General features: G+C 42.4%; 1 protein-coding gene across 3 annotated transcripts in view; it reads left to right on the top strand.

Annotated features, from left to right (window-relative positions):
* Positions 1-26,569, top strand: part of nhsl3 (NHS like 3) — a 48,096-nt gene that overhangs the window by 20,001 nt on the left and 1,526 nt on the right. For 2 of the 3 annotated variants that reach the window (XM_074613873.1, XM_074613874.1), the window contains 7 exons: positions 17,711-17,869; positions 19,146-19,189; positions 19,301-19,439; positions 21,170-21,277; positions 21,366-21,526; positions 21,622-21,813; positions 21,900-25,281. In XM_074613873.1, the coding sequence (XP_074469974.1) occupies positions 17,711-17,869; positions 19,146-19,189; positions 19,301-19,439; positions 21,170-21,277; positions 21,366-21,526; positions 21,622-21,813; positions 21,900-25,281 (4,185 nt within the window). Of the gene's footprint in view, positions 1-14,787; positions 14,925-17,710; positions 17,870-19,145; positions 19,190-19,300; positions 19,440-21,169; positions 21,278-21,365; positions 21,527-21,621; positions 21,814-21,899; positions 25,282-26,569 lie in introns of those variants that run through there. The other variant, XM_074613875.1, reaches the window with a different exon arrangement.

Raw genomic sequence — 26,569 nt, 5'->3', positions numbered from 1 at the left:
CGCCTCTCTTCTTGGTCCTCCTTTGAAGATCCCATTTACTGTGTGCCACTGTCAAAGTCGTGGACTCCCTGCAGAGAGCTTAGGCAACACACAGTTGGATAAAGGGAAGATGACTTCTCGTCTCTGCTATCTATCCCTCCTACGCCTCGCCCCATCTCGTCTTCCAGCCCTGATATTTGATGATCTGTTGCTGTTTCTCTCTGTGCATCTCACGGCAAGCAATACCTGCACACACAGGTGTCTCAACGGCATCTCAATGGCACACATACAGCATATTCCCTTTGTTTGTTTATTTTCTGCTCTTTTTGAAGCTGTATTTCCTACCACAGGAGACAAAACAATAGGAAGAACGATGGAGTTATTCTTTAACCAACCTCCGTCTTCTTACTTTCCTGTTTCTTCTTCATCTACAGCCTTCTGATCCGTCTGTGCTTTAGACCAAGTAAGGTCTGTTTAAAGTCAGTGAGAAGGCTCTGCCTGTTTTAATTGTCGTCATCAATTTTTCACCTGTTACATCATGTTCTGGCTTGTTGCACCAAAGTGTCGCCAAAGTGTTCTTTGGAGATGAAGGGCGGTCGTTACCTTCTTCCGCTATCCTGTCCTCTCATGCCCTTTGGCTCTACTAGCAGGAACTTTTGTTTTCTTCCTCTAAATGAAAGGACGAGTTTGGCAGCATGTAATTGCGGTTTGTCTGCATTCTCTGGTCCTAAATGTAGCATGGGAATTCCTCAGCCATTGGATGGCATCTCCAGAGCACTTTAAAGTAAGAATCCGCAACCCGTTAGCAAGTCTCATGCATGCAATTCCTAAGTTTGTTATGTGAAGTCTTGACCCAAATTTAACTTAAGCTGCCACTGGGAAAGAAATCCTGTTCTTTCAGCCATGGTTAGGAGCTGTGTTGGACTCATTTAAAAAACTTGTACGATTATCACCTGAAGGCAGTAATCCTTTGCTTAATTAAAGCTGCACTAGTCAACTATTTTGTTTAAACAATGGACTAAATTACTTTGTAATGTGAAAGGGGTCGCTGGTAGTAACAAACTCACAGAGGCTTTTCACCCAACTCTGGAGTTCTCAGCTCTACGGAGCCTTTTAGCAACTTTCAGCTCATTGTTTTTGTTGTTCAACCCTCAAACTCTTCTCTTATTAGCCGTGTTTCCAGGTAGCTGTGTTAGTTATAGAAGTCATGACAAACACTGTGTACTCTACCTGCTCAGCACCAAACAACATATATCAGTGACTAGGTGGTGAACATAGTGGAGGATTTAGCAGCTTAACGCCTCCTTTCCACATACTGTACCTCTCTGTACGTATGCAAGGCAACCATGAAGTCCATTCATTCCTATGGGAACATCCGTGATCTCCGATGTGTTTGCGATGTGTTTTCCGGTCCATAATTTGCCTCGAATACGTTGAAAAAAATTAAACTTATGCGGGAGATTTCGGACAGATCGTATGCACTGTGTGCCACAGGTAATGAATTAGGGATTTAATAATAATTGATGAATGTAATACATCTCTATTTATACATTTTTTACCAAGTGAAAAGTTCGACGGCATATTTAGCAGTTTTGTGAACTATTTCGATAAAAGACGTTTGAACCACTATGCATGCACTCTAATGTTACACATCTAGCCTGCTACCAATGTTACCTAAATATGCCGTCAAACATTTCACTTTCACAAAAAAATTATAAATGTGATTCGTCTTGACTGGATGGCAAAAAACTGACAAAATTAACTTCTCTCCTATATCTGCGGTGGTGTTTCTATCCAGCCATAAAATGATGCATTTCCTAATCCGTATACTATAAGGATTTACGGACACAAAATAAACTGTGTGGAAACAAGGCGCAAAACTCAGATGTTTATGTTGTTTGTATTGAAGTTGCACTCCTCAGATCGCCATAAACACGTGAATGAATTAATGCAGTTTTAAGTTTAAGACAGGAGAATACTTTACAAATTATACGTAGATCAGGTGAGAGGCGTTTGAGTAACATTTATGACCATGTATAAGCCATGTTGCTGCTCAATTACCCCAGAGCTTCAGTGAGTCAGAGTAATCTCTCCCTCATCTGTCTCCAGTAAAAAAGGACTCAGTGTTTGTATCGCTCTCAGTCCAGTGGCTTCCTGCATCGCCACCTAAATTGAATTAAAGCATCAGACCATACCATTAAACAGCACACACACACACACACACACACACACAAACACACAGAACTCTGTGTGACCTTATATCAACTCCGGACATTGCTCGGATTTGATATTTATCATTATGAAACAAGAACAAAATAATCTTTTATTGCTCTCGTTAGGCTTCATTATCCAACATCACTGTGTCCAATCCATCATTTGAAACTTGTGACAGTCTTAGCTCAGCATGTCCTGCCCTGCTGATGGAGAAGAAAGCGACATCAAACCTCAGATTAAACCGAGTCGCTGAAATTAAGTTATCCATCAATCAAATTGGCTTTTACTGGTCATCTTCACTGATAAGAATAAATCTGGTTTGCTACGCTGTGATGATTGCATATTTTCTGTGGAAAATATGAAGTTTTGGACCACTCATAGTGCTATGGTTTTATTTAAAGGTATAATATGCAAGAATTTACTAAAAATAACAATGTCTAGACTGAGACTGGGCTTCAGCAAACAGCCGTTGGGCCCCACATGGGGGTGTAACCTCCAGCCAATAACAGCACACAGGGTGTGCAGCCCGTTCAGGTGGTCAAATACCGCCGCTTTGTCACGCCCCTCGGCTTCTGATACCCAGGCTCAACAGTCAGATACAAAACAGCCGTATTACACGGATGATAACGGGTTGTGTTATGTGATCCGGTGCTCCTCCTATGCCTCAAGTTTGTCATTTTGGCTGCCGCCATGTCAAGTCAATCATACATGACACCTGCTATAATTGACCTCAATAAGTTATGTCATCTTACTGGTGTCAGGAGATCTTGGACTTGTTGGCAAAGAGGCTCCACTGAGGAGTTAAGTATGTGTGCCAAGCAGATGGTGTTGTCGAGCCAGCGCCAGCCACAAACACTTTTTGTACTCCAACATTTGGCAGCATGTTTACGCAAACACGCTTTCGCATTTTCACACGGATTTACAAGTGTTTTCAGACCGATTCAGTCAAAATGGTTCTGACTTGTTTACGAAAGAGAGGCTTAGTTCATTGGCCGTGCAAAATGGGATTTCTCTGAGGAAGAGTGATGAGGAGGAGTGTGTTTCTGGGACTGTAATGAAGGCTCACAATTGGCAGAATGAGATGTTGTTGTCTGTGGGCAGTGGGCACACACACACAAAGACACACACACACACACAACCCTCAATGTCTGCATATCTCTCGCACACACATTGTAGCACTTATATTGCTGACGAACAAGCTACTCTCACTGCCTGAGCATTTATGTGTGTGTTACATGTGTGCTGCATTGAAAACAGGGTGCATCTGTTCAGGCCTAATGTGTTCAGTGTGACTCGGATGACAGACAGTCAATGAACTTCAAGTCACTTGTAACTCACAGCTCAGCACTCAGGACGTCAGCAGATGTTTTTCCATCTAAACTCTGCTGCTCAATCCTCATCAGCACACTTGAAATTGATGAAAAGCACCAACATGTCTGTGGTGAAAGAGGGAGTGCTTCATCCTGAATGCATATTATTCATTGTTAAACAGCTTCTATGTCCATTCCTATGTGTTTCAGCAATTTGTGGCTGAATCACATGAGATTAATCCATTATAAGAGACAGAGACCATGTACAGAAAACAACAAGGGATGATTGTCTCACAGATATGTCCTCCATGTCTGGAAATATTTACAATCTCTATAACTTCCAGAGAGCAGATGAGGACATGAAATGATGTAAATGACATTTTGGTTAAAAGGAAATGCAGACATTACATTCTGATTCGCTAATGAGACAAAGCAGATTGTGACATTTGGATTTCGTATAGCAGATGAGAAAAGGTTACGGTTAAAATGTTTTCCAGGCCTAATAATCCCGGCCTCGCGGGTCTTGGTCTGTGATACTGGAGAAATACACTATCCTTTGGTTTGGTTTGGTGTCTCGTGTCAGTCCTATAAAAACAACAGGATAGATAAGTAAATCCATGAAACCACTGACTTGTACGGCAAGTACGAGGAAGTACTTTTAATGATGGGCAAGAGTGACATGGATGCACTCACATAAAGAACAATTGTAGAGAGGTACAGCTAAAGTTTAAGTTTACTGAAATTTTTTGAAAAGCCAAAAAAAAGTCAGCAATTGTTTCTTCCTGAGTCTCCTGTTAGCTTTGTTGCACCTGTTAAGGCTGGAAAAATTGCACCATTATCATTCTTATTGGTAGATGAAGATTTGTGAAGTAATAGATTTTCATCATAGCTCCACCTGAGCAGAGGTCGAATCAACCAGAATAACTGAAAACACCTGTGTGGGTGTTCAGAAGAAGATTGATACCACTATGCCGCTACAGGATCCTATTAGCTTAGCTTTGCTTAGCATGAAGACTGGAAGCAGGGGATGACATAACCCCTCGTAAAACCACAACTTGTCGTTTTTACTCTTCAATTTTTGTAGGAATTAAACAAACAAGATATAACGTGCTAATTAGCAAGCTTTAGAGCAAGCTTTGGTCGGTGGATTTTGTTACCCTTGCTGTCCAAAGTGAACAAAAGCCAGGCTAATTCATTCCCACTGTTTTCAGTCTTTGTACTAATTGTTGTATTCATGGACAGATACATGAGTGGTATCAATATTCTCATCTAACTTTTGGCCCAAAGTGAATAAGCAAATTTAAAGTTTGCTTCAGTTCAAACAAGTTGGTCGAGTCCTTAGACCTTTCTAAAGACGGACTTTAGGTCCGTAAAAGGAGTCAGACTTGAGGGCGTCGGGCCTGTCCTGTCCTGTCCAGCTCAGAGATGAGTCTGTGCGGAAACTGTAGGTCTCTCATTAACCCATCAATCAAACTAAATGAGTACATTCACCATTAGGGGGACATGCCCTCAAATAACCTGCAGCACCTGGGCCTTTTTTTCTCTTTCCAGCTGTGTCCTGGGTGGTGTTACTTTAATGACTGCTAATGCAAGTTAATTTAGAGGTGGCGTTTTCCTTCTATACAGTTGGCTATAGAGTGGTACAGGACTGACATATTTTTGTAGGCCAACCCGCAAGTTAGCATCGCCCTGGTTCCCTTGACAAAAAGCCAATGTGATTTTTCCATTGGGTTTTGGATTACTGCAGAAAATAAGCTGTGTGGCAAACAAACATTTATGATACTTACACGTTTTGTTCAGCAAGATAATCTCCACAAAGGAACACCACTTTTATGATTTTTGAAGTGTGAATGAAATCGCCAGAGGTAAAAAGCTAATGTTAGGCGAACTACACCACGGTCGCATGAGCGCCAGTATAAACAACGAGGCTGTAAAGGCAAACGAGATTATGTTTAGTAGTCTCATTTGGCCACTTGTTAACAAGACACGTAAAAGCTTCAAAATTCATGAGTGGGATATTTACTGACATATTTTATGATGTAGAACAAAACGTTAAAATCTCTTAAGCTTGTGTTAACCACAGACCTTATTTCAGGCATGTAACTAAAAACCCATTCAAAAAAGTCATTGACTTCCAGACGGGGGGAACCGGAAGTGCTGAAATGTTAACTCTTGTATGGGTTTTAGAACTCATTCCTGCAGCACTCTATTGGCATCTGTCTCTGTGACACTGTATTGGAAACATATAAAATAAGTTAAGACAGATTTCTCCCCCAGTATGTTCTGCACAGTCTGTCTTCTCTCAGGGTGGTTTTGCCTGGAGGCCTTTGTGTCTCTTCAAACCCTCTAATTTCCCAGGGTCACCCTGAGGAGTCCTAGGCTCACTCCCACACCAGTTGGCAACAAACAGATTTATTATCTTGTGGTAAGACTGTAGATAACTGTAGGGAACAGTGAATCAACTGTGTCTCCGCTGTGAGGCATCTGTATCGGTGTTTGCAGAGCTCTCAGTTTGGCTCAAAAAAGGCTTTTAAGTTGGAGTGACAAGAAGCGAAAACAGCTCATCCTCCGAGAGGAAAAATACCCACAATCCCCTTACTGGGTAGAGAGAGAAAGAACAGGTGGGAAAGAGGGAGAGAGGGATGATTACAAAAAGAGAGACAGTTACTATTTTTAAGCACAGTGGGTCCTGCAGCATCTCAGTTTAGTGTGTTTGTGTTTCCTGAAGTGGAATCAGTCACCTCAGCTCAGGTGTTCAACCTGCTGCAGGTCAGGATTAAGAAGGGGAGTTATTACAGACTTGATCTGTGCTGAGGAAATGAGACAGCATGCAGGATGCAGGGTTAGGTTAGGTAACCAATATAAACCGTCAAGGAACCATGCTTGTCTATTTTGCTCAGTTTATGCTGAATTTAGTGATTCTAAATAACAATGTCAATTTAACTACTTCTAAACTTGTATTAGGATACGGTGTCTGAAGTCTCAGTTTCACTCTCATTCTTATATTTATCCAAACCTAGTAGCAGAGCAGTATGTTTATGTTGATTTTTTATTTGTTTCACACAAATAAAAAAAGATATTAAAATACAATTCACATGAAAGAAATATAAAGTATGACGGTGTGGTAGAAACCTATAATGGCTTATATAAAAACCACAACCAAAAAGACATACAAAATTAAAAATATCACGAGTATAGTTAAACAAACACAGAGAAGCAGGAGTAATTGCCGTATTTACAGTATGAACATTTTATAAGCAGTAGTTGGTTGAATATCTTGACACCCACCAGAAATAAATAAATAAATAAATAAACAACAACAATTTTTTAAATGTTATTCACACACATAAAGAAGTGTATATGTGAATACTCAGTTTAGGCAACAAAAAATATATTTTAATGTTTTATATACCGTAACAAAATCTTGCAATGACCTGTTTACCAGAACCATAGTTTAACCTTCCCACTGTAAAACCTAAACTTTATCAAAGCTCTTTGTCTTATAACTGATATTGTACATATGTAAGTGACAAAGAGGTAAAACGACATCTCCCTACTTTTACATAATTCAATTAATGGTGGAGAATATCGCTACACAATTAATTGAAATTGTTTTTAAATTGCAATATGGCTTACTTAAATATTGTGGCGCTGCAGAGATGACTTAAAGAAACATGGTACTGGTAAACATGATAAACTTGGTACAGATCCCCGCAAAAATCACACCATAATCATTTTAACATGTGTTTGCAATGAAATTGAGAATAATGATGTAAAAATGATCATTCCCTCTAATATCCAAAATCATATCGCAATTGCAATATCAGTCAAAATCGCAATTAGATATTTTTTTTCTAAATCGTTCAGCCCTAATGGAAAAACATAATATTCACACAATTTGTGCCTGTAGTAAAAAAAAAACTATTTTCTTTTATTTTTCCACTTCCTGTCCTCGTCACTGGATCTTGTTTTCACCTGTCATCATCCCTCGTTAACCTGATTAAGTTCACCTGATCACTCCTTATTTAAAGGCTGCCCTCCCTTTAGCTCAATTTTGTTCACCTTCGCGGGGCAGCAGCTCTAATACACCAGCCCATGTGTGTGTGTTGTGCTCCCTTTAAGTTCATAAACTTAAAAGTTACTTGAGTTTTGGAGAAAAATAAACTTTGTTCAGATGATCTTAAATCCCTGGCTTTCCCCAAGCATCCGATGCACATGATGATAATCAGCTTTTCATTCTGAACCTGCTAATTAACAGTCAGTGCCCACAAGATAATCTGGGGTTCAGAATTTTTGCAAATTTCCTGAAGTTTTATGATACAGTTCTGCTCACAATCTTACAGTGACTCATTCGCTCTCTTGTATTCCTTTGCCCTCTTCGACCACCTCGCCGTTTCTATTCAACCCACTCTCTTCCTTTCTTGTTCCCTCTTTATCTCACTTCCTCCGTGGCCCACCCAGAGGAAATCAGAAATGCGGTGCTTCATGAGTAGTGACAGTTACTGTACTCAGTGATTTATGTGCTTCCTCTCCCCTGTACCCTTCCCTCCTCCTCCTATTTCCTCGTCTCCTCCCTTATGTCCCTGCCCTTCTGTCTCCGCCACGCCTGCTGTCATCTTCCCGTCATCTCCAGGGTCCTGTTTTGCATGTGTTACATTTCCTATGTTTTGTTTTTATGTTCCCTCTACGACTAATAGCTCTCATCAGATAGATATAACGAATGCGTCTAATCTTACAGTCCATATTTCATTCCATGCAGGCGACCTGAACAGTCGGTGACAGATATTATCATAACAAGATACACATGAAACATGAAATATTCTGCTAGATAAGTGCAGGAGGATGGAGGTTAGCCTGCCTCTCTCTCTCTTCCTGGTTAATACTACACCACTCAATGAAGGAGAGCTCATAACTCAAGTCCACCACAGCAGCCATAGAATACAAATCAGGGGAGCAGCAACGAGCTGGATAATGACACCTGACCTGTGTGTGTGTGCGTGTGTGTGCGTGCGTGTGCGTGTGTGTTGGAGCGAGGTTTATTGCTGGTCACATTTTAACCCTCTCTTCCTGTACTCTGGCAGTTTCATTACATCTATCTAAAGGGATGGAAAGAGCAACTGCAGGGAAAGACAATGCGGCCAATCATTGTGGTCAGCAGACAAAGACACCACTGTATATCCACCGATATCACTAAAGATGCTGTAGAGTGTAAACACATCTAAACGTTTAAGGCTGGTGATGTTCTATATTTTTCTTTCAACAAATCATAGGCAAAAACAGTTCCACATTTACATACATGTGTACTGTGATTTGTTTTTATCAATCCCACATACACCGTCCTGCAGCTGCTAATACTCAGAGCACCAAATGTGTATTCATCCGCAGCTGAAAATAGTCCCCAACAAATGCATTTACTTCTGTTTCAGTAACTTTTTCTAACTAGAAACCATGTTGCGATGGGATCACACCAGCCATGATGCCAAATCGGTTCAGGGGCGTAAAGTGTGGAGGGCGAATGGCCCCTTCCCCACTTCCTACCCCCCTACCTTGCTCTGACCACACCCATCTTCGAACACGGTCTTCATTTTGATCTCAGCTACACACATATAAAGTTTCATGACTACATCTTGCACGGTTGTGACGCGATCGCGTTGACAATATCTGCCCACAGACAGACAGACATTCAAACACCTGACCTCTTCTGTGGTAGTTCCTGCTACAGTAGGTGCAGCCTGATCTCACAGAAACATGTGAAATGACCACGACCTGTTAACAGCACATTATGTGGTGGTGGTGGTGGCACAGAAACAATTCCCAGGTTAAACAAAATTACGTTTTTATCAGGGACTTTCACCCAGGAGACCGGTGTTTGTGTCCTGTGTTAAACAACAAGTCAATGAGTTATTTTAAAATAAATTGGCTACATAGGAAGTTACGTAACAAATGTAGTTCTTGTAACCCAAACCATGATGTTTACTTGACCACCAAGTAGTTTGGATGCCTAAACCTAACGTTAAATTGTTTCTGTGGTGGCAGCACTTAATTTGAACACATTACCGTGCTATCACCACTTACTGTAAGGCGCTGTCAAGTGGTCGTTATCATTTCACGTATTTCAGTAAGATCACGTTGAGTAGGTGTCTCCAGGACCACATTTTGCCTGGATGACACACACACAGACTCACAAGGTGAAAACAATACTAGCCACACGCTGTCATGGCTGGTAAAAAAAAGAGCCCAGCTGTTTTAGATCATTATTAAAATTAAAGTTTATATTTGGGACTAGTTTTGAAAGATTTTTGTCATGGGAGTGACACAGACAGGGTTAGTGTAGTTGGAAAGTATTCAGAGATGACCTAGCACATTTTTGTTTTTTGTCTTGTCATTGGCCAGCCTCACACATTTACACTCAGTTTTGGATTTTTGTTGAAGACATTGTGGTCATGTCACGGAATTTCAGTAGATACATTTCAGCATTGTTACAGCAAAACATCAAGACGCTAAAGAGAATGAGGAAGTCCCAAGCCTCTGTCTTGAACAAGTTGTCCATGTGTACTCCACAGCTGTGACGTTGTGTGAAGCAGTCCAGGTTCTGCAGGTGTGCCTGAGATGTGGTGTAAAACACTGCTCCTACTTGGCAAGCACCATGATCAATATTTTCATTTTTACCTATGTTGTTATGTACCATTCTCAATTTTGTCTTTACAGCTCTGTTCCTGCCTCCTCATGTCCCCCCCCCAGCCACTTTTTTTCTAATGAACCCAGCATGTACTACGCACTGAACCACACATCCGTTTATACTCACACACAGTGGCTGTTTTCAAGCCTACTTGGGCATGAAGTGGAAGCCCTGTTACTTCTCATGGCCCAGTGGCCTTTAATGTTCACCTGATACTGAAGTTGAGGTTGTGACAAAGGCAGTGCAGCTATCACTTTTTACTCTCTCTCTCTCTCTCTGCTTCTCTGTTTACATCCTTCCTCCCCTGTGCAGGAGATGAGAGGTTGAGCTGAGGACATAAGATGAGCTAATACTCACCATGTGGTCACAGTATTACATTTTCCAATAAGTGTGTGTGTGTGTGTGTGTGTGTGTGTGTGTGTGTGTGTGTGTGTGTGTTAGCATCTGAGTTTGGGCTTGGTCAGTCCACTGGGAGTCATATTTTACACTTAGCTGTTTTTTCGTCCGTCATCAGTACAAACTGGCCCTGTTTATCAGGAAATGTTCTCATCCAATGACCTGCTGTTTTTGCTGTCTCATACTTGCAGTCCAGACAGAGTCAGAGTTGATAGAGCGCCCTCTAGTGGAGCAAGCAGTTGTATATGTGATTGTACAATAAATGACAGTGCTGATGTAGAGCAGCTTATCTTTCATCTCTCCTCAGAGAGTAAAACTGGTAAAACTGATGTATTTGCCTTTTATTGAATAGATCAGTCAGTTATGTCAAGTGAGATCTTTTCTCATATATAAGCAGTATTATATCCCAGATTTCTGCCCGATAACAGCTGCTAGCTGCAAATTAATGCTATTTATTCATTTATTTATTTATTTACCTGCAACCCCCCCATTAGTTACAACTACGGTAGAAACTACTCTTCCTGGGGTTTGTACAAAATGACTACATCGCAATGTAAAAACAAATCCAGGGCAAAAAAGGAAACAAAAGAAAAATAAACTTTAACCTAAACAAAACAAAAACAAAAAAATAAATAAATCAACAACAATAAAACTACTAATAAAAATAATAATAACAAATGACCACAAGTAAAAAACGGAACAAAAAAAATCGTATTAGTAAGGATTTAAAGGGTCACTTTATTTTATTGTATTGTTTTCTCATGTTTTCTCATCATAAAAGAGTACAAAAACTATACATTTTTCACCTTAAAAAAGAAGAAACCAGAGAATATTGGGCTGAAAAAAATGATTTAATCAATTAGTCGCTGATTAATTTTCTATCAATCAACTACACACAAAATCAACTAATCGTTTCAGCTCAGTACATAGAGTTTATATTTAGTCCAGTCTATACTGGCAGGAATCCACAACATGAGATATAAATCAGAAAAAGATAACTATCATTATTTTCAATGTGGCTCTTACAAATAAGATGTATGTCTTTTGCCCTCTGACATTTTAACAAGCCTGTTTTGTCGGCTGTGTGAACTCTGATTGTCCTCCAACAGGCTGTTTGACCTGCTAACAAGCCCAACAGTCCGGCTCAGTTGATTTATAATATTATCTTTAGTGTTACACAGGGAAGCTTCTGAGTGGCCATTAAAAAGTCATAAAAATATATTGAATATCTGTACTTTTTCTACGATCACTCTCTATAGTTAAAATATGAAGTTTAGGGAAATCCACATTAGCATAAAGTAAGCATATGTTGCTTTCCTCTATTGTAATGCACAGTGATATTTTGCTTATGCAGTGGAATGGTGTATTGTGTGTGCAGTGAATCAAAGGCATCTGAAGCCCCTTTCTCCCCTCTGCCCTCTTCCCCCAAGACCAGATGGTGTCTCTTTAGGCCCTCTAATGAATATTGATATGGTTAACAACAGGGGGGGGTACACAGGCTGGGCCAGAGACCCCCAAAATTGGCACTTCGTAAAGGTCTGCATTGAGGGGAACGGTGTGGAAAGGATTTATTTTAAGAAGAAAAAGGACTTTTTGTGACTTTTAGCTGCCAAACAAAACAGTTTTAAGCTCCCACATGTTTGGTAAACAGTCTTGCACAAATTAATATGGATTAGAAGATAATGAGTATGAATCAGTCGCCTGATTGATATAATCCAGAAGATACGTGAAGCTTTGGTGTAAAGTTAAGAAAAAGGTGTGAAAATGTAAAATGATAGAGACATTTTTAAGCAAAAGGCTGAGATGAGAAGTGCTGATCGAGGGTTGAGGGAGTGTAAGGTGAAGAGATGGACAGGTTAAGCCACTGGCAGAGTTAATCCTCTGGCATGACTCCCGTGTTTAAAGCTGCTCTCCTGAAGGCCTCAGCTTATTCCAGCCCCCACTCAACCCGAGGCTGAGCCACCGCCAGCACCCCAGGCTGGGCAGTCTGACCCTGGACTCTATGGGTGGAGGTTTCTTCACTAGAGAAGCTTAGTATCCCCACACGTTTGCCAGCGAGGGATGCTGGTTGTATGGATGAAAGTACCCTCCAGCTGGTGCGGATGTATGGGACAGCTGTAGCACCCTGCTGTGCCACTTTATTGGGAATAAACATCCATTCAGAGGGCAAGAGGATCAACTGCTGCTTCTATAGTGGGTAAATAACCCTGGAACACAGCACCGGTTGTTTGTTTGGCACAGAATCAGCCTTTTTAAGTTTACCATCGCCGTGTTGTATTTCATACCCTCTACAGTTTGTCAGGAAACATCAGTAGGCTCATAGGAACTCATACGCCACACGCACAGAGCGCCATGAGAGCTGCAATGATGAACCGAGGCTGTGTCAGCTATTTATAACTCAAGCTAGACCTCTGTGGCTACAAGTTAAAGGGGCAGACGGGAAGAGAGAAAGAAAGATGTGAAGGAGGAGAGATCGGCAGAGACAGAGGGAGGCCGATAGGGCACTGGAGAAAGTGATGCAGTAAAGAGGGTGAGGCATTATAGTACATTTAAATAGTGGTTGTTTGTCTTTTCACTGTGAGGACACAACCTCTACTGTCAAATGTAGCCCCTGTAGCCCTGAGATAATGAGACAGAGTGTCAGACGGATGCATGGTGCTGAAGGCTTTCATTAGAGAAAGGACAATGACAAATACAACTATATAACCCTGAAATATATTAATGATTATAGTGTAGTTTTAGCTGTTATTATAGCCACAACTGGAATCGATAACAATAAACACAAGGAGGAAAGCCTCCAGTGCCGCACACCGACAATAAAAACACATTTTCATTGCAGAAGCTGAAGAATACAGTTAACAACTTTGATTCTTTTTGTCTAAATTCGTTTTTCTTTTACCGCAATTTTTTTTTTTTATTATTGTTTTTAGGATCTAGTTATGAATGCATTTTTATTTTTTTTATTTGCATTTTAAGAAATTATACAGTTAAAGAGCATATGATAAAATAGAATAAAATAAAGATAACATTAAAAAAATAAGATAAAATAAAATATATAGTTTTAGAGCATATGATAAAATTGAATACAATACAAAATAATATTAAAAAAATAATAATATAAAATATAATATATAGTTATGGAGCATATACCCAAATAAAATAATAATAAAATAAGTGAAATAATAGGCAACAAAACAGAGGAGAAAAAATAATAAAATGAAAAAACAATAAAATAAAATAATTGATTACAATAATAGGATATAGTTAATGAATTCATGTGAGAGGATACATTATACAAACACCAGACAACAACCGGGTGGCATAGATAAACACATGCAGTCATCTTAGCTGTCACATCTAACAGGGGGATCATTAGAAATGTTGTGTGTTGTATACCTCACCCATTTTTCCCATCTTTCCTCAAAGATATGAACTTGATTTCTATTTCTCATTCCATGTATTTCATTCACAAGATCCTTCCATTTGGATTGTTTATTAAGTTATCATCTTATAACCAATTCCTAGTTATGAAGAAAGTTTACATCTATACATTTTTAATTAAGAACCTTTTCATTTAAGTGTTTTAGTCATTAAAATATGTTTAAATTTAATTATCATATAATTTTCCCACCAATATATACTGCACTAAACAGTACAAACTCAATGTAAACCCTTAAAGGACTGGTTCCCAACCTGTGGGTCTGCATCCCTCAAGATAAATCAGAAAGGCAGTTTTTTCTCTAACTGTCACTTAGATTGTTTTATCTTTCCATGCTCTTGGCATTCACACGCATGGTGTGTGTGCATACACACAATCACACGTGTCTGTAGTCGGGGTGGACGCCTCCTGAAAGCCAAACTTTGACAGCCGTTTTGCTGATGGGGGGGTTCTTCATTTGACAATAGAGAGGCAATGGAGAGAGGCAGTGTGAGCGACAGAGCAAAATAGAGAGAGAGGGAGAGCAGAAGGGGGAAGGGAGGAGGAGGGAGGAGGGTATCAGACTCAGGGATAAGGCAGCTGGGACGGGCGGACAGACTTGGCTAGAAGCAGATCTTATTGTGTGCTCGTCCTTCCCAAGTCACTCAGCAGAAGGAGAGAGCTTCTTACTCTGACAACAGGCCATCTACGATCACTCGCAGACAAACGGCTGCCAAGATTTTCATCCCTTTTTTTATCCTCCAGAGTTCAGAGCATCTGGATCTTCTTTGTAAAACAAAAGAGGACTTATTGGGCTTTTGCTTTACCACAATATTTTGATTTTGTATCTGCTATGGCGCTGCTGTAGGCATGGTGGTCTTCTTGAGGAAGAGCATCCACTCTCTGCTGTCCGTCTTCAAGAAGAAGGGTGAGTGCTGACTCACATGGAGGAATTTGGCAGGCTGTGGCTTTGACTTTAGGCTGCTGACAGAAATGAACGCTGGTTTATACGACAGTAATACTCTTAAACTTTTAAGCTGACATTTTTCCAATACTTGATATACCCTAAAAAGTTTGTGTTGAACAGTCGAGGTTATTAGGGGATGGATTAGTAACATGTTTTTGTTTTAATGTCAAAACTTGATGATAATCGCTGCTCATTGTCTCTCTGTCTCACACACACTAACATACTGGCACGCACGAATTAGTGTTGAAGGCAATTTAGGGGTCTTCTCTAATAAGATAAAGGGCTTAACTGACTTTTTTGGCGATTCGTCTAAACCTCCCCCAGGGGTCTGACGGAATCTCATGAAGGGCTGCTTTTCCAATTAATCACAACTGATAGTTAGAGCACCTTAAATGTGAGCACTCTGCGCTGGCCGTTTTATAATGAACTTCTGTTTCTTGGATTGCATCAGAGAGTCCCAGGTTCACAATGACCTGAGATTTCCCACAGCCACACACAGGGGAGGGCATTGTGTCTAGGCTGCCTCACCTGTGTGAACGCGGGTGGATAGGGGGTGGGAGTGTCTATTACCTTACACACACACAGACATGTACAGTATGTACATCCACACTCGCACAGTGTTACCTTACACAGGTGAGACTGAGAGCCACAGTGTTGAGAGTGACAAAGGAGGGGAAAGCGGACACCTCGCCTTGACCTCTGATTAGCTAATAACAGACAACAGACAACTTATATAACTTACACAGCGCGCACAGCCAAAAGCAAACAAACATGCAAAAAAACATATTAAAAATAATAGACAAAAAAATAAATAATAGAAATTATAATAAAAATGGGATAATAATGCCAATAACTTCTTTAACACATTAACGCAACTTGTGATATTTAGGTTGTAGAGGGCTCAGCTTTAAAGATACTGGCATCAAATGAAATTATAAAACCTAAGGAATCCACTGGTACCAACCATGTCATACTAGCTTGTCACAAAGGAGGCTGAATAACGCTCCAAATGTATGCTACATTTTGGCGAGGAAAAACTGGCATTGCCATATTCAAAGGGGTCCCTTGACCTCTGGCCTCAAGATATGTGAATGTAAATGGGTTCTCTGTGTACCCACGAGTCTCCCCATTACAGACATGCCTTCTTCATGATAATCACATGCAGTTTTGGGGCACGTCATAGTCAAGTCAGTACACTGACACACTGACAGCTGTTGTTGCCTGTTGGGCTGCAGTTTGCCATTTTATGATTTGAGCAGATTTTGAAAAGTACCCAAGGCAACCGAAAAGCCACAAAAGTCAAAATGTCTTTGGTGTTCACATCATACCAGATGGCTTCCATCTCCTAAATCACCATACTGTATATTGTTTTTTGTGTGCACATACTCACGGTAATAGAACATAAAGCTAACCATCTCTTGAACACTGTAGTTTTTAGTATAAGTGAACCTGTTAGCTCTGCCTATATCGACTGCTGTCCAACTAGTACTTTATTTTATTTTCAAATCTTAATTATCTGTTCAGTCTCCACTGTTTTTGACATTGAGTAAAAGCCATCTTGAAGGTAGAGCCTGGTCCAGTTCCCACGCAGGAAGTCCCCCAGTAGGGAGCAAGTGGCATCCTTACATGCGGTCAATCCAGATTATCTAATCCTCCATGGACTAGTGAGGTAGAGAGATACTGCAGGAGATTAGCCTGGCATTAGTTTACTGTTGAGAGCTGGACGTCTGCCCACTAACTGCTCGGCTGAGGAGATTTGAAGAGTGTGCGGTGTCAAAGGTGCACAGATAAACGGCACGTGAAGGTGCAGAGGATTCACTGTAAAGCTGATAAATGTTTTGGCAAATGGACACCTGTTGAGTCTGTTAGTATGTGTGTTGATGTTTGTCTCCTAAGAGGACGAGGAAATAAGTTAAAGTTAAATGGCTTGTAGGAAGGTGATGTGTTTCTGCAACGCAGTCTCACGGGAAGGCGTATAAATAGCACGATATTAGGACATTATGTGTGTAATGAGGACGCATTTTAGGCTTTTTGCGTGTGATTTGTATGCCAATAACAAAACCACTCACTTAGGTTTAGGCAAGTAAACCACTTAGTTAGGTTTAGGAGAAACATCATGGTGGGGCTTAAAATAAGTACATAAACTAAGTAAAATACGTACAGAAACAATCATGTCACAAACATCACTAAAAACACGTCACAAACGTAACTTTAACTTAACTAAAAAAAAAAAAACACTGGTCTCCTTCTTAAAAGTCCTGTGATTGTTGGACCCATCCACCTCCCTTTCCGCCCGCCATAAGCGGTCTTTCTCTTATTCTACATCACTAACTGAGTGTTGCATATTTACGCAGATGCGCTTACTTTGCAGTTAGTACAGACTACATGGCGTACAAATGACACGCCAAAAGCAAGAACGCCATTCTTATTGCACGTTAAATGACTTGCGAATTATCGTGTCTTTCATACTCCCGGGCTGGTTTCAGAATAAAGTGTGGTGTTTTCTGTCCGAAGAGCAAAAATGGGCAAAATGGCAAATACACAGTAGTTAGGAAGAAGTTTAATACGATGTTGTTGAATGACATTTAACATCAGCGTTAACCTGATACCAATTCCAGCCTATTTACAGTGAAATTACTACAATTCTCCTTGAAGCGCACGCTCTACAGTAGGTCACAAACAGCAAATTGTTTATTATCGAATAAGCCAATTACATTTGTCTTCTGTTTTCTCTATCATTGCTACAGCTGGCCCGAAAGGGAATGAAGACCAGAAGAGGTTGACCGTCCACTACAGGACCTCCCAGCACTACCAGGAGAATGTTTTCATTGAGGGCAGCCGGCCTCAGTACCTGGAGGACCTGCACACTGAGGCCCAGGAGGGGCTCAAGATACTACAGCAGGAAGGTCAGACGCAGCATTATGAACATGAAAACATATGAGTTCACACTGTAGACTGCACCTACTGGCATATATTTATGTTCTATAGTCAAAAAGTTTAATAAATCGAATAACACATTGTAGTAGTATATTATAGTAAGTACTATCAAACTGCTTAAAGGCATACGAGTCTATTGGTTTTCTTTGTGGCAGTGTTTTGCTTTTTATTTATTAATTTAATTTTTAATACAGACCAAATGTACATAATAAACATGACAATATGATGACATCATGACACTATAACATCACAAAAACAGGAAAAACTAAAGAAAACACTTAGACTAAAGGAAAATAAAAGATAAATAAATAACCAGAGACAAAAATAAAATTAATAGAATCCCTGCAGTAATTCAAATAATAATGTTGACAATACATTTAGAAATAAAATATTAGGGCTGTCAATCGCTTAAAATATTTAATCACGGTTAATCGCAAATTAATCACACATTTTTTATCGGTTCAAAATGTACCTTAAAGGGAGATTTGTCAAGTATTTAATCAACATGAGAGTGAACAAATATGCTTGCTTTATGCAAATATATGGATATATTTATTACTGGAAATCAATTAACAACACAAAAAGACAAATATTGTCCAGAAACCCTCACAGGTACTGTGAAAAAAATATGGTCAAATCATGACATGGCAAACTCCAGGCCAACAGACAAAAACAGCTGTCAGTGTGTCAGTGTGCTGACTTGACTATGACTTGCCCCAAACTGCATGTGATTATCATAAAGTGGGCATGTCTGTAAAGGGGAGACTCGTGGGTACCCATAGAACCCATTCTCATTCACATATAATGAGGTCAGAGGTCAAGGGACCCCTTTGAAAATGGTCATGACAGTTTTTCCTCGCCAAACTTTAGCATAAGTTTGGAGCATTATTTAGGCTTTGTACCCGATTTCTATAGCTTTGAACCTGCTACAACCTAAAAATCACAGGATGAATTAATGCGTTTCAGTGGTTTATAGCAGTTTTTTTCCAAATGAAATTGGCTTTGCAATGTATTTTTAGGAAACTTAGATTCAGATTAGTTCTTGATTGAGCTTTGGATTAAATATTTTACCCAACAGAATAATTGTATTTATTATCTGGGGACAAGTGGCAGTGTTTTCTATATGAAGGTTGTCACCTTTTTATCTGTGATTACATAACTGATCATAGATGCTGAATATACACTGTTATGGATTGAGTTTGAGTGTATTCACATTCTGTGTCTGTGTCTATTTGGTTCACACAGAATACACGAATGGAGTGAACGTACCTGATGATGAGAGCGTTGCTGTAAGTGCCCCAAAAGCTCTGTGTGTCATTATCTTTCACTTCCTGCACACAAAGAATGCCACCTCATGAAAAACGGCTGTGTGTGTGTGTGTGTGTGTGTGTATCCTGCAGTCCACAGATACTCTGCGTCCGGAGCAGGATATCAGCTCCAAGGATGGTGGTGGCTCTCCGGAGTCGAGATCCACCGCCGGAAGTACTGATACCACAGTAACCTCTGCTGTGTCGACCAGGCCCGTGCTCACCCGCCAAGGTAAACCACAGCTGTGTGTGTGTGTGTGTGTGTGTGTGTGTGTGTGTTTTTGGAGAGAAACTCTGAAAGGAAGCATCCGTATCTCGTTCATCTTAGCGAAATAGGAGCTAATCACAGTGCTTGTGCAGCAAGCAGTTTGAGCTTTGTTCCCGGGTTTACTGCTTTATGACGAGTCATAAGCGTGTACTTATTTAGCATGCACGTCTCATTCCCAGCTGCTTGGAGCCTCTGCAGTTATGGTGTGAAATCAAAGGGAAAGCAACTTCAGACACACAGCTGAAGCTTATTTTCAGTTACTCAAAAGTTCACAGCACTGCCTCTGCATATCACATCACAGCTGTAAGGCAAAGTATGCCACTCCGTGTGTGTCTGTGTGTGCATAAAGACACTGCGATTGGTATTCTGGTCCATATTTCAAACATCCTTTTCAAAATCCTCTGGAGAAGCCAGTTCCCCGACGTACTTTACTGAGCTTCAATGTATTATAGAGCATTGCTCTTACTATTTCACCAATTTCTCTTCCTGTGCCGAATATAGCTTTTTCACTGCAAAAAAACAACCCTTCTCAAATTCAGTTACAGTATTAATCATAGACTGTAAATAAGAAGTGGACGTAGACACCGTGACGTCACCCACTGATTTGTGGACTGCTGTTTTAAAGCCTCGAGTTTGACATTTTGGCCGTCGTCATCTTGGTCTTTTGCATCCAGAAGTGACACGAGAGGGTGAAGCTAAGCTAACCGAATACTGAACAAGACACTTTTAGGGGACCAAAAACGTTACAATTAACTTTCATGAACTGAAAAACACACTGTGAAAGGGTTAAAGTTGTAAGACGAAAACATGGACAACTCCCAGATTGGACAACACCGTGGTAGCGACCTGTCAATCACAAGGTAGCCCATACTTGCCAACCTTGGTACCTCATTTCTAAATCACAATCCTCCCCCAAAAAATTTGAGTTTCAGAGACTTTGTTTCCTGCATTCTGGTGACTTTTAAAGAATGAAAATTATTAATGAAAATAATCAGTACACTTCAACAGCATTTTGAATCTTAAATACATAATTCTCAGGAAATAACACAGAATAATTCGCCCCTCTGGCATAAACTAATATTCATTCGTACATCAGTTTTTATTCATTCATTCATGTTTTGCCCCTGCTTGAGTATTTCTTTCTCTTAGTACTCTCCATTTCTCTCTCCGTCTCTCACTCACTGAAGGCCCTTTCAGACAAACCGTAACAACGTCACCACTGTACTCTGAAACCCATTATTTCCAATGGCTTGCGCCACGCCACAACGGCTTTTCATACTGCGTCAAGCAAAGCCCAACTTCAGGCGCTGCGGGTTGTGATGTGTGGCGAGCGCAGCTCAAACCGAGTTGTGTCGCGAGCTCTCTTCTGCCAGTAGACAACATTCGGTGTAGCTGTATTGTTGTCCGGATGGAAACAGTAACATACATATACATGCTGTATAGTGCCAGAAACAGGTTGTGATTGAGGCCATAAACTCATGTTTACAATGTTTACTGAAATAATAAATGAAGTCAGAAGTAGGGTCCGTTTCTCATAGACTTCTATACAATCTGACTTCTTTTTGCAACCAGAGGAGTCGCCCCCTGCTGGCTATTAGAAAGAATGCAAGTTTAAGGCACTTCCTTCTGCATTGGCTTCACTTTTCAGACCTGGAGGTTTCCGCCTGGTAATAAGACTCTTCTCTGTCTCTCAGGTTCTACATTCAAGCCTCTGAATCCAGTGAAAAGATTCGAGAAGAACAGGAAGAGGAGCAGGAGGACCACCATCATGGGTATTCCCAACCAGGTCCAGAAGGAGCTTGGTATGTCCACACCATCATGCTAAACCAGTAGACATCATGCATCCTTGGTGGTTAACTTGTTGCTGACAGTGATCTGCCCTCTCCCCAGCATTACACAGAAGCTCAACCTTCCAGCAGCTCGTTTCTACGCCTAATCATGACGGAGAGCTCAGTAACAGCCAATCAGGTGTTGTTATCATTCCTACGGTTGATGGAGGGACTCCGGTAGCGAATAAGGAGGGAGCGAGGGTACACCTTTCAGAGCTGGAGGTAAAGGGTGCTTCACAATAGTTATATAACATACAATACAGGTTTTGTGGATTTGTTTATCACTTAAGAATGGTCCTGTCTTTACTCCTAAACAGGCTTCCAGAGATGAACAGTTGCTGAGGAAGCACCTCCAGGTCATGTACCAAGACCAGCAGTCGTTCAACCACCAAGGCTCCTATCTCTGCCCCACCTCAACCATAAGACCCAAGTCCCTTGCAGTACCTGGCATGACCACTTCCTCCTCCTTCTGTCCTTCAACAATGTTTAGCTTCCTCCAGGAACCCCAGGTAAGAATGAAATCAGTTAGTTAAGGATACTGTGTTGTGAAATTTAGCTGTGAAATTCACAATTCTGTGTTTCTTTATTCTTTTAGGGCCCTGTGATGTCCATGTCTCCTCAGGCCACCTACATGTCTACAATCATCCCTAATGCGGTCTTACCAGCCTCGGTTGACGTCATAGAGATCGACCGCAGCAGCAGCCGGACGCGTGCCGGCAGTGTAAACCACGGCGGTCATGTCCGCACTGTGAGCAAAAGCAGCCTCGCATCCGGGGACTTATCAGTCAGCCCTATGTTGTCCAGAAGATCAGATGGCGACGGTTCCCAGACTGACAATTCCCACGACGACTCCACACTGATGCCCACATCGGCTTCGGGGTCGAACTGGGGCGAGTCTTCAAAGACCGTTATTTCAAACTCCTCACCGGGGTCCTCTAAGGGTAGCTCGCGTAGTGGTAACTCAAAGAGAGCGGGTCGGAATGGGCGGGAAAGCTGCCAGACAGAGCAGTCTAGCATGGACCCAGACCTCGTCAGTCTCCGTAGCTCAGTTAGCATGATTAGCACCTCCAGCAGTAAAAGGGAAAATGTTGTTACAGGTCAAGGATCTGAGTCTGACGTCTCAGGTTCAGCGGCGGCTGGGGACGATGCGAAGACCAGACGGAATTTCGCTCGTCTGTCGGTTATGAAGACCAAACAACCCCCGGCGCCTCCACGGAGAACGAACTCTCTGCATAATAACAAGATCATTAGCGACTCCAGGGTTCTGGTGGATATCATTGACTCTGTGTTGGGAGAAAATATTGCAGCAAAGGATGAGATAAAGTCAGTTATTGCAGATACCAGTAAGACCCCCAGCCTTGTATCAAACTCCACTGGGTCCACCTGTCAAGACGCTTCCTCCAGTCCTTTGAGCCCCACACAGGCCTCTTCCACCGACGCAGGAGGAGCAACAGAATCCAACAGTCCCTCCCCGCAGAAAACTCCCTCGGAAGGGGGGAAATTTGAACGGACCATGTCTCCTTCCAGTGGCTACTCCAGTCAGAGCGGCACTCCAACGCTCTCCCCAAAAGGGATTTCCCCGACCTCGCCTGACAAACAGAAGAAGAAGCCTGTCAAACCAGAGAGATCCGTGTCTCGGGCCTCATCCTCAGCAGCTTCTCCTTCCTCCTCTCTTACCTCTCTATCGTCTGCCACATCCGAGCCTGTCAATCCAGATGTTTCCACATGTGGCCCCAGTCTGCCTTCACGGGGATCTCCACCCACCGTTGCTGCACAAGAACCGAATAACAATTCTTCTCCTTTGAGTGTTGAAATCAGAGAGCTGTTGAACATCCCGCCACCTCCCAAAGTCAAAGCGCCGTGTCCTCCTCCTCCGGAGACTTGGGTGCACAATAGACGCACCTTTCAGCTCCTGTGTGGGCCTTACCCTAATGTCAGCAAAGCAACCCAGAAACCGTACAGCACAGTTAAACAAGCAGGAACCCAGACCGAAGACGTGAAGGAGACGCGAGTTTTAGTTGAAAAACAATCAACTATAGACACATCTGTCTTAGAGTTATCAGAAAGCAAAGAAACGCCTGAGAGTTCGTTAGAATCAGGCCCTGAAGGTGTTCACAACGAGATGGAGAATGGGGAAAGTACCGAACAAGAGAGGACGGAAGCAAGTGCAGACGTTCAGAAACAAGAGCAGAGTAGTAGCCCTGTAGCGAAGGACCCAGAGAGTCCAAAGAAAGATCCTCCTCCTGTCATGAAGAAACCAGTGACGTTCAGAGAGGATTTGGTGTCATCAGAACACTCAGTAGACAGACAGCAAAATAAAACGAGTAGCAGTGCCGAGACAGATGTTCATTTACCTGTTGAGAACCATGCAACCTCCTCACAGCACGGGGTTGTAATTTTAGTCGATGAGAGTGAGAATGAGACGGACAAAAGTGAGGTCACATCCACGCAGACGCTTTCTGTAGGGGCCCCCAAAATTAGTAAGGCCTCGCCACCACCTACCCCTCCCCCGGCGTACCACCCTACACCTCCTCCGTCAAGAAAGACACCTCCTTCGTCTGTGTCCGCGCCACCGGATGACTTACAGAGGGTGCAGGAGGAGATCCAGGTTGTAGAGTCTTGCTGGCCACCTCCTCCGCCTCCTATGGAAGGGGACTCTGTCTTCGACGGAGGAGACGAGGTTGACTTTCCCCCACCTCCTCCTCCGCCCTTTGTGGCAGACAGCGTGCCAAATGTGGTGGACAGTTGTATCACAGAGGTGGATGTCTCAAAAGGACCCGCAGAGGAAGCTGGAGAGACGATTGAGGATTCGAGTGAAGCGTCTGTGCATGGACAAATTCCAGATGTGTCCCCACAAACAGACACCAAACCAGAGGTTGTCGCGCAAGTTTCAAAAGCTGACACCGCTGATGAGATTTCTTGCAGACCAGTGCAGAATTTATCTGTTTCAGAAAGTGTCCCACCTCCGCCAGTGGAGGCACCTCCATTGCCACCCATCACAAGAGCAGAGAACCCAGTATCAGCCTCCACTTTAGTTCCTCCCAGCAGCTTCCTGAAGCGAGACGCTCCCTCCGAGCCTCCCGTCAGCACCCAACCCCCCATCACTGCCCCAGTAGCACCACCCCTTTTACCAGCAGAGACTTTAACACATGGGGTTAATTTCAGAAGGCAGCCCAGTGTACCAAACAGAGACGCCAGGAGCAAGGAGCTCCTTTCCCGCCACAAAAGCGCACCCATTCCCAAAGAGGATGCCAACATACCTCTAGTCACCCCCTCCTTGCTTCAGATGGTTCGCCTCAGATCAGTCAACATGACTGAAGATCAGGTGAAAGCTCCATCGGAGGACAAGTCAACAAACCAGGGAGCTTCGGTTGAGGAGAATTGCCCGGGACCTCAAACCACCCCACAGAAGCCCATCCGCAAGTCTCTGTCACTAAGATCTCCCCCTCAGACAGTAAAGACGTCCTCTGTGATGCTGAACACGCCTTCCATGCGCTTACAGGAAGCCATACGTATGAAAACCGCAGCCATGTCTTCAAGAGACGGTCTTCCATCCCGACTGGGTGTGAAATCTTCCGCTTACAGCTCTGTTGCTGAACAAGCGTCCCTGAAAGCACCCGAGGGATGCGACATGCACAGGTCGCCGGCCTCTACCGCCAGCTTTATCTTCTCTAGGAGCACAAAAAAGGTTGTCGTAGAGACCGCAGCTGCCTCCTCCCCTGAAGCTCAGGCAAGTCTGAAGCAAAGCTTGGCGGCCGAGCTCATGCAGGTGTCCGACCAATCAAAGGCTTTCTCCAATGGCGGGGTGAAGTCGGACAAAGTTCCTCCACCGGTGGCAAAGAAACCAGCACACGGGAGCGCCAGCCCTTCACAGAATCGTTCTGCTCCTTCAGCAAAGATGGACTTGAGTGTCGAAGGAAACGGAGCGATCGGAGGAGTGCAACACACGAGCGGGATAACACCTCCTGAGACAACAAGTAAGAGCCGCAACATTATTTGTGACCATGATTATCTGTCATTTGCAGCGTTGCCAGATGTACGATAATCGTATTTGTACTATTAATAATTCCCCAAAGTGTCATAATGTACGATAATTTGACCATTTTGTGACGCTTACAATTAGTAGTTGGTTTCAATGCCCAGACACACCAAGCCGACATCAGAGAACTAGCGGCGATGAAGGCCGACTGTTGCATCGTCTCACGCCACCCATGTCTTGGCCGACAAAGGGAAACCGAAAGACCGAGGACAGCGGATATACGAGCCGTCGTTATGATACGTACATGAAACAAAGCAGCGTTTGCAAAACCATTTTCACACCGCTCTCACTCACCACTTAGCTTCATTCCAGGTGGCCATGTCGTTGTGAAAATATCCGTGTATTGGAACGATCAGATGAGATGAAGATGAAAACTGAAAAGAGCCCTCTGTGTTTTTCCTCTTGACTTGACTCGTTGGCTTGCTTTCCTCACTTCTGTTTCTCTTCTCGTGCACTGATTCGCTTAAGCTGAACAGCCAATCAGAGTGATTTCTCTCCGCCGCCAATTCAACATGCTGAATTGACCACCGACACGGGCAGACTAGAGCCGACGGCGCACGACACACCCCAAAAACTAGGCTATCAGACGCTCACCGACCGCCACAAGTCATCCGACGACCGACCGTCGGCTAGGTGTGTCAGGGCCTTTAGTCTGCGCTGTCTCATTCTAATTTATTTCCAGATGAATCCTAAGTCTGTGTTTACGCATCTCTTCTCACGTGACCTTTTTCCAGCCAATCATGCTCGGTGTAGGCTGTGACGTTGATGAACGTGACCTGCAACAAACACGGCTTCTCATTTGAAGAGAGTTTGCACAAGAGATAGCTTTGAATGCACCAATAAGCCCAAGTATTTAGTTAGTTATCTCATGGCCTTAACTGTTTTCATGCAGAATATGAACAGGCTTCCAGTTGTGCTTTAATTTTGTAATAGTAGGTTGTTGTCAGACTGATGGACTTATAGACACATACCCCCTTCCACACATCATAGCTACGTCAGCTTGGTTTAAAAAAACAACAAACAAACAAAAAACGTGGAAATGTGGAAATTACACATTTATGTCTATTTGTTCTCGTAGTTAATACTCGCGTAAGATCATTTTCCTAAAAAAATATGATCATTTTAAGTCTTTGCTACGATAGTTTAACATTTCCCATCCGGCAATGTTGGTCATTTGCAAAAGCCATGAAAGACCGGCCTTCATCAGTGTGCTCCAGTGTGCTGCT

The sequence above is a fragment of the Sebastes fasciatus genome, chromosome 17 (assembly GCF_043250625.1).
Source record: "Sebastes fasciatus isolate fSebFas1 chromosome 17, fSebFas1.pri, whole genome shotgun sequence".
Lineage (NCBI taxonomy): Eukaryota > Metazoa > Chordata > Actinopteri > Perciformes > Sebastidae > Sebastes > Sebastes fasciatus.
Note: the sequence above shows the minus strand (reverse complement) of the source record. Positions and strands in the feature narration are given on the sequence as shown.